We start from the raw sequence: 14,928 nt of genomic DNA, 5'->3' as shown, positions 1-14,928 counted from the left end.
AAGCCGCAGTCTCGGATGAGAAGCCCATGTGTGGGGCTTCCCTGTCACCGGTGTGTGCCAGCGCGGATGCGTGCGTTGTGTGGTGGCATGCATTTTCCACTGAGGTGTTGCCCTCGCTTCACAGACGGACCTCTCTGACCTCGCTGCGGTTTTAACTGCGTGACGTTCATGTGGATGCGCGTGCATGCGCGCTCACATGTGAATGGATGTACAGTATGTGTGTCTTTTGTTTGCTTAAGTATTGTTTCCTCAGGAACAGCTGTTTGAAATGTGACTTTGTGGTGGTGATTATTTGATTAGTCTCTGCGGTTCGACATTGTGATGGTGAGGAACGGCCTGGTGAGCTTGGCAGTTTGCCCCCCATTGGTGTACAAATTGCCTTTCTTAAACAAGCACACATGTACAATGATGAATACTGTTGAAAGCCGAGGACTAAAAGTTCAGGAGATCTGTCCAGTACAGGCAGGATCTGTGAGTGTGTGAGCCCTTCTCGCACGTGCTGAGAGTGTGGACTGACTTTATCTGCAGGCTTAGCAAAGTTCAGTTTTATGGGACACATCCTGAGTGCATTGTGTAAAGAGAAAATAGATTATCCAGAGAAGCTCTCCAAACAGGAAAAGGAAACGGGTTGGAGTTTGAATGTGTCAAGAATTTCTTTACAACCCGCTGGACCCCACATAGTATTCCAGAGTTTACTAAGTTTGTTGCATATTCGCAATGTGAACTCGGTGTTGTTCATACTGTATACAAATCATCATGAAATGGAGAAGGTACCGTATGTGTGACGACTAGAGCATGATGGCAGTCTGAACGTCTGTATTTGACAATCTGTGTTGAATCTGTTCTGGTCTCATTCCAAATACCTCAAAGTGTTCACACGTCTATATAATAAACTTTGAATACATTAAACCCATAGACTGTTTATAAAGTATATACAGTCTACATTTTATCTCTGAAGTATTCATGTTTGCCTGCCAGTGGATGACTGACGTCACCTGGGTGCTGTGTGGTCTCTGTGGCTTGATCCCATCTCAGAACGTTGATCCATGTATTATACATTACTGCACTGCCTTCGAGTTATAGTACTGTACCTTTATAGTTCTGCAGTGATTCAAATGGTTGTCTGCTAATCTACACACAGACTTAAAGTATACACATGTGTGCAGTCTACTGAAGCTTGTATACAGTCATCCTGAGTCTGTGTCTGTCAGTCCTTTAGTTGGCATAGAGACGTTTAAATGTATTATTTTATTATTATGTAGACGCCATAATGATGTGAAAATATGTCAGAGTTCAATATCCCAGGGCACAGGGAGATTAGAATACCAGTGGTTTCAATGTGGATAATCACTCTTCATGGTTCATTTTCATTCCCAGTCATGTGTGACAGCCACAGTACCGCTGCCCTGGTAGAATACATGCTGTACTTTGTGTGTGCAGATACACACACACACACAAACTCTCTTACTCTCTGTCTTTCTCACAGAAATGGTACTTAAAGATAGTTTACTTCCATTTTCGAAAAAACGGATCTGTACATACCTACCTATGCAGTACTAGGTTTGGGCAATTTATCGATATATACATTGACTGATTATGCTAAACAGTTTCTCTCTATATATTCAGGGTCAACTTTCATTATCAATAAATCTGTCAATTATGTCCTGAATTAATTGATTACAAAACCATCAGGATTTGCTGCGTTCCTTCAAATGTAAATTGGACAGTCACTCTATGAAGAGTCTTCATTCTTCATCAGCTGCTTTGTCTGTTTTGCAATCATATAAAAAAAAAATATATATATATATAAAAAGCGCGGAAAGTCAGTGGTGTGTGTGTGGCCGCTCAATGATAAGTTCCCGTGGTCACAACAAATTGTAGGTACGCCGATGACCGCACAGAGCCTACATGTACACCCTCTGATGAGGAAATATACCTCACAGTTACAATCATGCAACTGCTAAATTAAAAGATAGTAAATGCTATGTACTGGAGGTAATAGTATTGTAATTGTAACACAGTAGAAGTCAAAGTAATTTCCATGGGAACCAAGTTCATCAGCCTTGGATTTCATGAGGTTCTCCAAGGGACCAAAATACAGATGTGGACCAGCACAACTTATAATCATGGTTCTCAATAATGATTTATTATCGTGGTTTGTTGAGGTAGAGATTTACGGCATAATTCATAAACCTGACATCACATTAACCCTCTTCTGTTTTACATATTAGCCTGCAGATATCATGATAGGATTGAGTGATATTGAGCTTTTACAACCTTCCGAAGGGCCAGGGCTTATGTGGTCAGGCAAATCCCCAACACTCATGGTTTCACTCGTGTTTTCGGTGAAACTAGTTCTAGTTCAGTCTCTCCAGCAAGGCTTTGGAATGCATTTCCTCCTGTCAGTGTTCACACTGAAATTTCTGCAGGAAATACATTTTGTAGTTGGTTACTGTACTTTTCTACGTCTACAGCATCTTATTTGTCAGTAACAGTAAATCAGTGATTCGTGTGAATGTAACTTGATGCAGTAAAGTCAGTTTAAACTTAAACTAGACTTGTATTTGACTTGGAATGAAGTTCGGAAGTAAATTCATTGTGGACGTTGCCTCTGGAAAATCCCTATATACTGGATATGTATCCGCCCCTGTCCCTTGCCCTCACTCCATCTCACAGTGATTAATGGAGAAACACAGGGGTCCCATCAGGCTGTGCTGCAAGAATTCCTCCCAATCCTTCCAGGCTTCAGTCTCTCTGTACAACTCTGTCCCTCACTTCCTTTTATAGCCTCATTTTGCCCCTGGTCTCCCCCTGTCTTCTGTCACCTCGCTCTCTCCATCCATCTCTAAAGGGACACTTGGCAGACGGTCTGTCCTCCCTCTCATTTACTGTACTCTTCCTCTCTCAGCTTGTCTCCTTCACATTTCAGCCCCCCCCCCCCCTCCTCCCCCTCCTCCCCCTCGTGTCCCCATCCTACACGTGAGTCTCTGCTCGTCTGTGTCTCCTCAGTAGAGGTGAGTTTTCTCAGTGAGCTCAGATGGAAGGATTGTTTCAGCTGTGTTTACACAAAGACCTTACGTACTCTCACAAAATGACTCCTGGCTTATTAGATGATGTGCTGTTTGGTTCAACAGGTGCAGACATGGTGATTAAATTAGTAGGAGCATCAAGTAGGAACATGGCCATTCACTGATCTCACTGTCAGGCTTTACACATTTCTTCCTCTGGACTGGAGACAGACCATTCATTTCCATCGCAGCTGTGGCCTGATTGATTAAACTGAATTATTTCTTGTCATGGGAAGAATGTTAACAAAGTTAAATGCAAAATATGTGATAACATGACCATGTCCAATTTGTTCTTCTCACTCTTTGTCTCTCTCTATTATCCCCTGTCTGTCTTTTTGCCTGTCTGGTTGGCGGCCTATTAGCCTGCCACCACTTTGGTCCGTAATATGTTAGCAACTATTGGATGTATTGCAATGAAATGAGTTGCTGGTATCAATGGTACCCTAATAACTTCGGTGACCCTGAGACTTTTTGTCGAACGCCACCATGACGCTGACATTTGCGGCTTTGAGTAAAAGTTCTTCAAAACTATTGCCATGAAATTTGGTTTATGCATTCAGTCATCTCTAAGATGAATTGTAACGTGACGTTAGCATTTAGCTCAAAGAACCGCTTTGAGTGCAGCCTCACAGAGCCACCAGCATGGCTACGGACTATTAGTCTTGTTTCTCTTATTGTGTTATGTCGAAACTTGTATTTGACTAGTAAATTCAATTTAAACTCAGTTTACAATGTTTACTGAGAAATGAGAATAAGATCATTTTCTCGTAGACATCTCATTAATGGACATCTATACAATCAGACTTCTTTCTGTAACCAGAGGAGTCGCCTCTGACGGCCATTAGAAAGAATGCAAGTTTAAGGCTGCTCAACATTGGCTTCACCTTCAGAACCAGAGGTTGCCACCTTGCATAGAGTACATCAGCAGTTTGCACTTGCACAAGGTCTCCCTTATAATCTGCAAACCCTCAAATTAACTTGGTTTGATTAATTTGCTTTTGTACAAGTACCTCCAACTCTTTAGTATTGTGGTTAAATTGGTTTTTCAAAGCCTACATCTCTTGAGTCCAGAGCTTAATGGTGTCTTTATGTTAGTCAGTTCTTCTGAAGTTAGGTGATGATGGCAGCAGCCTTCTGAGGGTTCAGTTAACGAGACAAGTGGTTGTAGAAGTGAATTGGCGTCCACCAAATTGAATAGTGGGATCAGGCATTCCTCTTGGCCAAGGTCAAAGTGGAAAGGCCACAGGTCAGATCCTTCATTGAGGATGAGCAATAGCCTCTGACAAACAGTCCACAGATCAACCACTTATGGTCACAGCTTTCCTTGTAGTCAGATTTGGTTTCTGTTGACTCAAGGAGCCTTAAGAGCCTTCATTAGCGTTATCACAGCAGCCATGTTTTACATCTCTCTCCTCAGTTTCGTCTGTCCTCCTAGGGTGAGTTACTGAAGGGTAGCCTACAAACCGTGTCACCACCACTCCCAGATCAAACACTCATCCTGACCTGGAGTAGTCTGTGATCTCTGTTCATTCGATACCACAAACACAGGGGGGGGGGAGGGTCTCACACAAACACTGTTTTGGCTTCACTGTGTCGTTTCATGTGTGACAACTGAGAAACCATCTCAATGAGGCAGTTTGTCATTTCCATCACCTGAGGTTCAGAGTGTTGCTGTTGCTGACATGATCTTTCTGTGACACCGAGGTTGATATGTGAATGCTCGTATGTTTAAACAACAGAGAGTACGAAATACTATCTGTGTTACAAAAAGAGTGCTTGACTTTTTTTTTAAAGTATGAGATCTGCAAACACAAAAATTATGGTTTTATGTGGAAAATTACGGGCAGAAACAGGAGATTTACTGACTTCCTCTGAAATGTGTCCGTCTCTGTCACAACAACACTACTCCTTTAAGTCAAGGACATCACGCACAGTTCTGACGGTTTTAGCTTGTTAAGAATCTGCAGGGATCATGGGATGTTTTAGTGAGTAATTTACCGGGGGAGATGTGGAATGTACAGCTGTGTGTCGACATCATGGTCTCCCATCTGTCTGTTTCTTTTCCGTGTGTGTTTTATGCCCTGTTTGCTGTTTCATTAAATAGGCGAGAGGCTTTACCATGTATTTTCTAGATTCCATTGATTGTTTTATGTACTTATCTGAATTAAGCTAAGTAACAACCTAAATTGTAAAGATTATCTTAAATAAAATGTCTCTGTTTATGTCTCTCTTGGTGGCATTTGGAATTTCTTTAAACCATATAAGGATTATGGGTCCATTTTGTCAAATTATTGCGGGTTCCTGATTGCTCTGGAATACCATAAATCCTCCCATGATCCTTCTGTTTTTTGCCTCTTTAGCCGTCTCTAGCTGAAAGCCAAAGCCATACGTTGTCCTCTTAGTTCCATCCTTAGTTGCATTTTTTCTTCCGTTTTAGTCTTGTCATCATCCTGTTCCCGTGGCTGAGATGCTGTGTTGATTTTGGCTTCTTTTGACATTGACAGGAAGTGTTAGGAAGTGCTTATGTCTGTGGTAAACCTACTGTATATATTACATGGAAAAGCCAAAGACCATGGTGAGTCAGGCTGACCACAGACAAGCCACACAAACCAACCATCATCATGTCTGCATTTTCTGTATGATGATGGAAACAATTAGTCAATACACAGAAAATTAACAAACCAACAATTGTGATCAACCAATTCATCATTTAATCAAAGCATTGATACAAATCTCAATACATTTGACATATAAATTGATGAATATTCTTGGCCTCTCTCTTGAGAACCTGTGATGAGCATATTTTTAACATTTTTTGTTGTAATTAAAAACAATCCGCAAGTTTAAAAGAAAATGCTTCCAAACTGGACAACCACCCACAAGGGTAAAGGCAATGCTCCCTCTTAATTCAGAAAATCTATAGTGTGGAAGTATATCACCAAAGAAAATATATAATGAAAACTATCAGACTTTTGTTATGACCATGGAAAATACTCACCTCTGAATAGCTGACAGTCTTAAAATCTTATTTTGGGATATAGCAAACAAACAAAGAATCAGTACAAGTGTAATTAAACTACAGTTGAACGTTATTTAACCATAGCAACAATACTTATGATCCATCATACTGTAACATGATATTGTGGGATGTATTCTTTGTAGACAAATTAATGAAGCGCTAAGGAACATTATCATTACCTGCGTGTGGACAAAGAGTCCTGGCATAGACAATAATGGAATAACAGAGTAGGTGAAGGAAAATGTCTCCAACTGGTCCAATACTGTCTCAAATTATTGCTTAATAACAACAAATAGAAGCACCTGTATCTAATGAAATATATTCTTTTCAGAAGAAGAAAATGTAATTGACAACCAAAGTGCACTGAATCACCTGTCTCTGTATCGACAAAGAAACCATAGTCCAAACCAACAAGTCTTTCTAATAGCATTAATAGCAGTAATTGGGTATCAGCAGTAGCGGAAATAAAATAAATCTGAGCGTGAGAAACAGTGCTGTTGATCCAGCTGGGTTTATTTTTTTAATTTAATGTACATTGAAGGACATTTGGAGCGAGGCACCAGAGCAGTCATAAAGAACAGGGAGGCAACAAAAACAACATTCCTCATTAAAAAAGGCATTAATCTGACCAATGTGGCTTGAAGACCTTGAACTCAAACTCTGTTTGATGTTAGGGAAACACTGATAAAGGCAGGTTGATAAGAAATCCAAAAATAGTACACATGAATGGTTTGTGTGCAGTAGACGCCCCTAGTGTACACATACATACATACACATGGCCATAGATACACACAAATATAAGTAACAGACATTTATCATACAAATATCAACTCACTGGCTCTATTTCTACAGACCGATCCAAGTTAGATATATTTTACGGAACTTTTATTAAGGGTAAGGCACTGTGGCTCTCTGAACTCTTAAGACTCTAATTGTATTTTCTTAATCCTTAATTAAAGTGTTTCTTTAAGGGAAAATGTAGATTTTCTCCCGATGAAACATCTCTTTATTGTTTTTCACAATAACACATATTTTGTTCTTGTAGCTCTGCTTATAGCGATGGATAAACTGGTATACACACTCTAGACACACTTCAAAACGGGGGAACCTGGCAAGAGAGGAACAGGATTTGTTTTGTCTCAGGGGATACCGTGTTGGCTTTAAGAGGAAAACTGCATGTTGTTACTTGGCCTTTTTTTCTAATCCATCTTTTATGGCCCATTTTACTTCTCCTTTGACTTCCGTGTGTGGTCTGAGTGATGTACACAATTGCACAGGTTAATTTATATAGTAAGAGGGTGTTTTTCGTTGTTGTTGTGGAACGCATGATAACGTTTATGCACGTGATTGCAGTTTTGAAGCAGCGCAGATGACTGCAGTGGATGCCCTCGATCACTGGAGGTAGTTTACAGCACATAAAAGATGATCAACACTGGGGAGCCATACTGTAAACGAGACAGATGACAAACTGACCTGGTTTGTCTGACTGTTCTCATAACAAAGACATAACTATACATTCTCATTTATATTTTTAAAACCTCTGGAATAGATATTATTAATGGTTTCTTTAGTAAAAAATAGGAGACACTCACTATGCAGCAGATACGTAGCAATGTATCTCTTGTCTGTTTACAAATGACTGGCAGTTGAGTCTGGTATTCACTAAAGATTTACATAGATGTCAGATTTAGGGTTTCTTTAACTTAGTCAATTTTGTAAACATATGATATTTTGTACTTTTTGATATGGTGGAATATTGTTGTTCTATAGAGCTGTGTGGCGCTGATCTAAATTAACGCAGCAGCACAATATCGTCCAAGGAATGCAATGCAGTATCTATGGAAAAGGAGATTTTGACAAAGAGTGGGTCATCGGTGACGGTGGGTGGAGAAAACAGGATACTGTAGTTTGATCCTATTGTCCTCCGCTGAAGCAGCCATCGTCTATTTTGAGCCTGTAAACCGTAAAGTTGAATTGATGGTGCATAGCTCCATAATGTGTAATTGCCTTTATGGGAGCCAATCCTTTGTGTGTCTGTCCGCAGATGACGCAGTCTATTGTCAATGTTTTGGACTTCCACCTCAATGTGGAGAAAGGTCATGCCGTTACTCTGTTACATCCTAATTGGGATGATGTGACCTTCTGCTTTTGTCTCCACTCCTGAAACTAAAAGTATTGTAAAAGTATTCCCCCTGCAGAGGAGACTTGCTTTGGTTATACCCTTGTTCAGCTATTCAGTTCAAAATGAAGGATATAAGTAAAGAATGCTGTGTGTGGACAGAGTTTGCTGCCATAGCATGCAGGCTAAATTAAACGCATCACAGCATGTCTTTGCTTTATCAAACAGGGGTTTGAAAGGAACCGTTTAGATCCACTGGTAGTTAACCAAGAAATGCAGCCTTGTGCATTCCATAAGGGAGGGGAAGAGGGTCTTTTTGTTGTGGAGATAGGGGATCAGTAAAGGACAACGTCTCGAGAGTAAAAGAAGGTCTTTGTGTGTGTGGAGAGTCTCAATGTGGCCATTGTAAGAGAGACCGTTGGGATCTGCTGTCAAATTGAAGAGGGAGAATTATTCAGATTTTTTTTTTCTGCCGTTTTGTTGCCACTGTGGGCATAAAGTGCCCATTTTTCTTCTTTTTTTTTTAACAAGGGGTATTGAGGCATTCGCTATGGTATGGCTGTGTAGGTGGAGCACGTAGGCAGACACAAGAGACAGACGTCATAACCAGCTACATTGAGCCTCTCTGCATGTCTATAGTCAAAGTTTCACTCACATGCTAATTGAAAGGCCACTGAAGGGCCTTGTCACCCAACTGCCCAAACTTTGGAAATTTGGAGTTGAATAAACGCTATATGCAGTGTGTGTGTCTGTGTGTTTGTTTCATAACTAATCACTCAGGCACAAGAGTGAAAACTTCAATGAAACATTTCCAGTCATGCATTTAAATAGGGTCTAAACGGTTCTGTTAAAATAAACATTTGGGTTCAGTGAATTGTTTCAGCTATGAATTTGAGCTGATGTGCGTCTGTTTTGAAGCATTGAGGGTTAAGGTGTGGCTCTCAACACGTTATGTTGTGTCTACAGTTTTGTCAAGGCTTCTAATTGTTTTTGCTTCTGTTTCTGATCAGCAAGAAATGTGGTCGTGGCACATGATCCCGAAAACCAAACTTGGATTTTGCATGTGATTTTTATTTGAAACACCACATGAACACAAAAAGTTCTACAAGATTCCATTCTGTCTTAATTATGTTTCCAGCTATGTCAGCCAGCGTAGGGTCTCCCCACCTCTGACCTGTGGGTTGGGAAACCCCGTTTGTGTGACTGCTCTCTTTGATCGTGTCATGTCCACTGTGTGATTGTGTCACGTCGAGCACAGATCGGCCTGTGATGGTGGGTGGTTTTCTTGGTATGCAGACATCTACAGGCAAATTGCCCCCGTCAGAGGCCGGACTCAGACTATTTGATGAATAGGATTTTCAGGAGACATCCATTATGTGTGGACATCCATCATGAGTCATTCGAGACACATACAAAACATCCTCTCTGCACACCAGACCAATATAAACAGTGCAGGCAACACTAAAACACACATAAACAACAAGTGTTTTCACAAGCCACAGCGTACACAAACATAGCCGGTCACGTCGCGCCTACAGTACACAACGTTGTACCCCACACCGTGTCCCATCTAAGCCACAAAGAGCAAAGCAAGCCACAACACATGGACAAATATCTCTACTGTGTTTATGTAACTGAAGTGGACAGCAAAATGTTGCAGTTTCCTGTATATATGTGACGTCCAATAGCCCAGCTCTAACTTCCATGTTGTCTGTTTTGTGTCTGACAGGGTGGGAAGAAGCACAGTGGCCCCTGTGGAGGAAGAGACTGCAGCGGAGGCTGTAAATGTTTCCCAGAGAAGGGTGCCAGGGTAAGTCCCATACTGTAATTTCTGGTCCAATTAACTTTGAAAGCACCCCTCTCTCTTTCTATCTCTATCTTCCTTAACCTCTGTGTTAACCAGTTCTTGGTTTTTAGTCAGAAAAAACAAACAAGGACATGACCCTATATGATGCTTTATAAAGGCCTCTGCAGATTGTAATTTCAATAACTTGACAATAACTAGCTCATATGTCAGTGCTTCAGGTTTTTCATACCTCAACCATGTGGTAATATTTCTAACAAAATGTTACAGAGCCTGTAGCAAACCTAATAGCTTCTTATAGATCCCTATGGTATATTATGTGTTCAAAATGGCTCCACATCTTCTTCTTCAAAAGGATAAGGCTGATGTTGTTCTATATTTTTCACAATGTCAACAAATAACATAAAAAGAGCTAAACTAATAACGCATTGATGCTTCTAGCCAGTATTGTCTGTGCTGCTGTAAGTACGCAGAAGCGCACCGAATGTTCATTAAGCCACGGCTAAAAATAGTCCCTAACAAAGTCACTGTTGTATGCGAGTAATGTTTGCTAAAAATGAGATTGCCCAGCTGATTCAGGAAATGATGTAGCCTTTTTCCAAAAAATAAAACTATGTTTGTTAGGGATGGGTATCGTTTAACAAATTAAGATGCCAGTACCACTTCCAGTACCCTTAAAGTGATACCAATACCAATAGAGTACTTCATTCTATAACCATCATGTGAATGGAAGCTGTGTGAATCGGAAGCCACTGCGAATCGGTGCTTCTCTGCACCACACTCATGCAGTGGTTACGCTGACAACGCCGTCCTCTGACCGGCAGTGGAGGACGGCATTGTCGCGGAAACGTAATGCACACCCTACAGTTCTCCTCCAGGTTAAAACTCTTAGCTTTGTCTGTCTGTTTCCGTTGTTGCCGCCGTTAGGACTGTTAGCTCCTAGCCCGCCAGCTCAGACATCACTGAGCCGGCTGTAGGGGTTGTAGCTGCTGCGGTAGTGGGCCGCTAAAAGGATGGTTGGTTAGGTTTAGACAACAAAGGTAGTTGGTTAGGCTTAGGAAAAGATTTTGGTCGGGGTTAAGATAAGTATGTTTGTTAAGTAAAATAAGCATGCTTGTTATCTAACTGATGTTAGTTAAATACAGAATTTACATATCTAAAGGAAGGTAAAATAACTCAACATTGACTTCATTTCACACAGGACACAAACAGCAGTCATCTGGGTGAAAGTCCTGTGTTTGTTTGACCCGCCCAACCAGACTTTTAGACTTTATACAACATTAGTTGGTCTGACTGCCTAATATAGACACGGGTGGGTTTTACATTGGAGTTAGTTGAAAGCCTGGTGCAGGTACCGAGGGGAGGGGATTTGACGAGTTTGGAGTGAGAATGGTTTGGTTTGGGACCCATCTTTAAACATTTGAGGCTACAGACAATGTTGAAAAGTCTCAAAGATTTAGAGGGACTAAGACATGACACATTGTTGGTTTTCATGTGAATTGTTGACGGTAAGAAAAATATAGAATATATGAGAGCATCCATCCTGCTGTTACTTATTTTATTTATACTCTTTAATACCTCAGATTAACTGCCAGCAAAGCTCATCGCAGCATCATTTGTGATCATGTCCGAAGAACTTCTTATAGGAGATTAAAGTTTCACAACAATGCAATGTAAATATGTAAAATCATGTGAATGTATGAGTCTGCCATTGGCATTCAGCCATATGGAAGACTGTGCTGCTGAAAGTCATTAGTTATAAATACTTCCTTTCTTAAATCACACATCTGTGGAGTTTAAGTGTTGAAATTCACACCATTAACCCCCTAAAAGAGGAGGTCGGAGTGGAAGGAGTGTGGGAGACCCATTAGGGAGAGAAATGAAAGACAGAAAGAAGAGATAGGGGCCATAGGTTTGACAGAAGAGTCAAGAGACAGACATAGACTAAACATATTGAGATAACAAGCTTAGAGTGAGTGGCTGGGGTTCTGCATGACTAAAGGCTGCTGTATGCTTCTGACACGTGCTGGCCAGATCATCAGATCACTCTCTAATCATGGACTGGAGGTTCAACAATCCCACAGTTTTGTAACTTTCAGAATCAACAGTTGTCAAGACGTGTTTAGGAGTAATTTAATTGGTTCAGCAAATTCATTCTTTTCCAGGATAGACATGGATGAGAGGTGGATTCTGACTAACCTTAGTTTACACAGGCTTGTAGAAGAGCTGCTATAAACACCTCCAACATCTTAGCTACACGCTAAGCATGATTTCTGGACTGTGCTGTGCCTGAAGAACAAAAAGAAGCAGTGAGATAGTTATGGCCCCAAGTTACATCAAGTACTTGGACCCCGTTCTACCTCCTGCTTGAAGGTCTAATTTTTTCATTTATTTTCATGTTATTTATTAGACTTGTTTTCAAGGTCTGAAGTGTGTTTTGATATCCGTATTTGTTACTTCCTGTCTCTTGCTGTTTGGTGAATGCAACAGTGCCCAGTACTAGACAAGGGAAGGTATTTAGAAGACATTTGCAACAGCAAATACGTTTTGAAGGAAACGTAATGCTGACCGGACTACGCTTTCTAAAAACATGATGAGGAAATGACTAACTCATTCTAAGTTAATTAACGTATCTTGTAAGCTGCAAGAATGTTGATACTGAATTAACTGTTTCTAACGTTTGACTGAAACCACAATCTTTCCCTAACCAAAGTGTTTTTGTTGCCTAAACCCAAACACAGACAGGACTCTGGATGTGGACCTTGTGTCACAGTGCCTCGCCTTGTACGTCTGTTTAATAATAGACAAACTTGATTGTTAAAAAGAGCAGTTGCACGGAAGGTATTATTAAAAATACTAGTATAAATATGATAATAGAGCGCTCATAGGAACTATAAATATCTCAGTTCAGCAGTGTGATATGGTAAACTCAAGGACTGAAATGGACTCTTGTAAAACTCGCCGTCTACCAGTAAAGAGCAGCTCCTGTGGGAGGCAATCTTAAAAAAATACAGAAGTGAAGAAAGGAATGGCCCGACAACTGTACTCTGGCATGCACTGAGAATTTACCAGACCAATTTTACAGTCGGCCTGAGATTTGACCTGCACGCTCTCTGTGGATACAGGAAACCCTGTAAGTAGGCATAGAGAGTAAGTCCCACATTCCACATCTGAAGGATGCAAAAGCCTGATGACAGGATCAGCAGACCACCTTTCCCTTCCACCTCTCCCCCCCCCCCCCCTCTCTCACACTTTGTGAAGGAAAGGATTGCGATCGGTCAGTGAGTTCAAGTGATAATGCCAAGAGAGTGAACAGCTTTCAGTACGCAGTAGAACCATGGCATTGTTCGTGCTTTGTCTATGAAAACAAGAAAAAGTAAAGAAGTAAAAACATACTCTAAGTCTTTCGTCCTTTACACATCTGGTTTGCTAAAACTTAAGTGTAAAAACATTTCTCACGCACACTGATTTGGCTCTTAAACTCTCCGAGGTGCCAGACATTATAAATTCTCCGTTGTTTTTCTCTCACTCTTGTTGTCCCTGATTCATCGCGTGCATTTTTCAGCTGTAAATTTCCAAAGGCCTAAGAGTCATAAACATTACTGATGCAACTGAAATGTTCCCCTTGTATGCATTGCCCAACTGATGTATTGTTTGGGAATACAATGGAAACCAGGATGGATTCTCACAGATGTGTTCATCCCTCTGGGGTTTCTAGCTTTACGTCTATCTCCGTTCCGTCCAAATGTTTCCCTAGTCATGGCGATGAGCACTTTACTGAATAGGTCAAACTGTTCCTTCGCAGCTGTCTTGATTGGCTGAGACCTGACACAGCTGTGGCGATTAGGTGATGGTTGTTAATTGAGTAAATGGGGGCTGTCAACATCTTGGTGTGGCTACTTTATGTGCAAGTAGAATTATTTTAGTTGAGCATCATCATTTCTGTGTCCAGTCTTCCTTTCCCTTTTTTTTTTTACCATGGCTCTACTGAACATTTGAGTATTTTTCTGCTTTTTTTCAGTTTTGGGTCACTGTCTCAGCAGTGGTCTTCGTCCGGAGCCGGCAGCTGTTTTAAACAAAAGAAAAGCTTAAAAACCCACTGCTCAACACCAAAAAGCAGACAAACAAAGTTAGCGACTAGCTGGTGAACATAGTGGAGCATTTAGTAACTAAAGAGCTGGATATTTCCCTCACGAGTTGGTGGAGACCAAAACAGAACTTAAAGGAGAGTGAATATTGGCCTTACATTCATTATGTAAACCGACACTTGACACAATAAATACTTATGTTTCTCTGTGTCTGTTGGATGGGTCAATAGGCAATTGTTTGCACTGTGGCCGTGACAACTTAAAAAGGTGATAATATGTCAATACTGTGTGTACAGCTTGTTGCGCTGCCCACAAGTAGCCCCCAAGTCTCATTCAACATAAATAACAAAGATGTGAGCAATGCAGGAAGAGCAATCCAGTTTCTCTGGAAAGAGGGTCATATGAGGTACTTCATGAATCAATGCTGGAATTTTTATGTACCAAGTGAGACGTTGGGTGTGAAGTTGGATATACTGTATGTCCGGACACGGACGCGAGACAGACACAGCGAGCGTGAGAGAGAGAGAGAGTGAAAGAATGAAAATGATTGTTTGGTGGGGAATGAATATTCATTTCATGGGTCTTTCTGCTTTGGATGGAGAGCAGAGATTTGGCAAGCTGACTCTCCAGCCTCTACACCCACTCCCCTGGCAGAGAGCGCATTGCAAGTGGGCAGAAAAATATCAAGCTCCCCTTAGCCCACTTCCAAAAGTCCTCACTGTTCTTTGGCATCATTAGTGGATTGTAGTCCTGAAATCAGTCATAAAACGGGAAACAAGCAACCCTAAAATGGATTAATGAGAAAATAAATTAGGCACACAAAGCATCTG

General features: G+C 41.0%; 1 protein-coding gene across 1 annotated transcript in view; it reads left to right on the top strand.

The window, feature by feature from the left end:
- Window positions 1-14,928, top strand: part of col4a2 (collagen, type IV, alpha 2) — a 56,433-nt gene that overhangs the window by 5,644 nt on the left and 35,861 nt on the right. Inside the window, exon 3 of the mRNA XM_076111827.1 lies at window positions 9,936-10,016. Coding sequence (XP_075967942.1) covers window positions 9,936-10,016 — 81 coding nt within the window. The remainder of the gene's footprint in view (window positions 1-9,935; window positions 10,017-14,928) is intronic.

Source organism: Anarhichas minor, unplaced genomic scaffold, assembly GCF_050575085.1.
Source record: "Anarhichas minor isolate MPS153535 unplaced genomic scaffold, ASM5057508v1 ptg000004l, whole genome shotgun sequence".
Lineage (NCBI taxonomy): Eukaryota > Metazoa > Chordata > Actinopteri > Perciformes > Anarhichadidae > Anarhichas > Anarhichas minor.
Note: the sequence above shows the minus strand (reverse complement) of the source record. Positions and strands in the feature narration are given on the sequence as shown.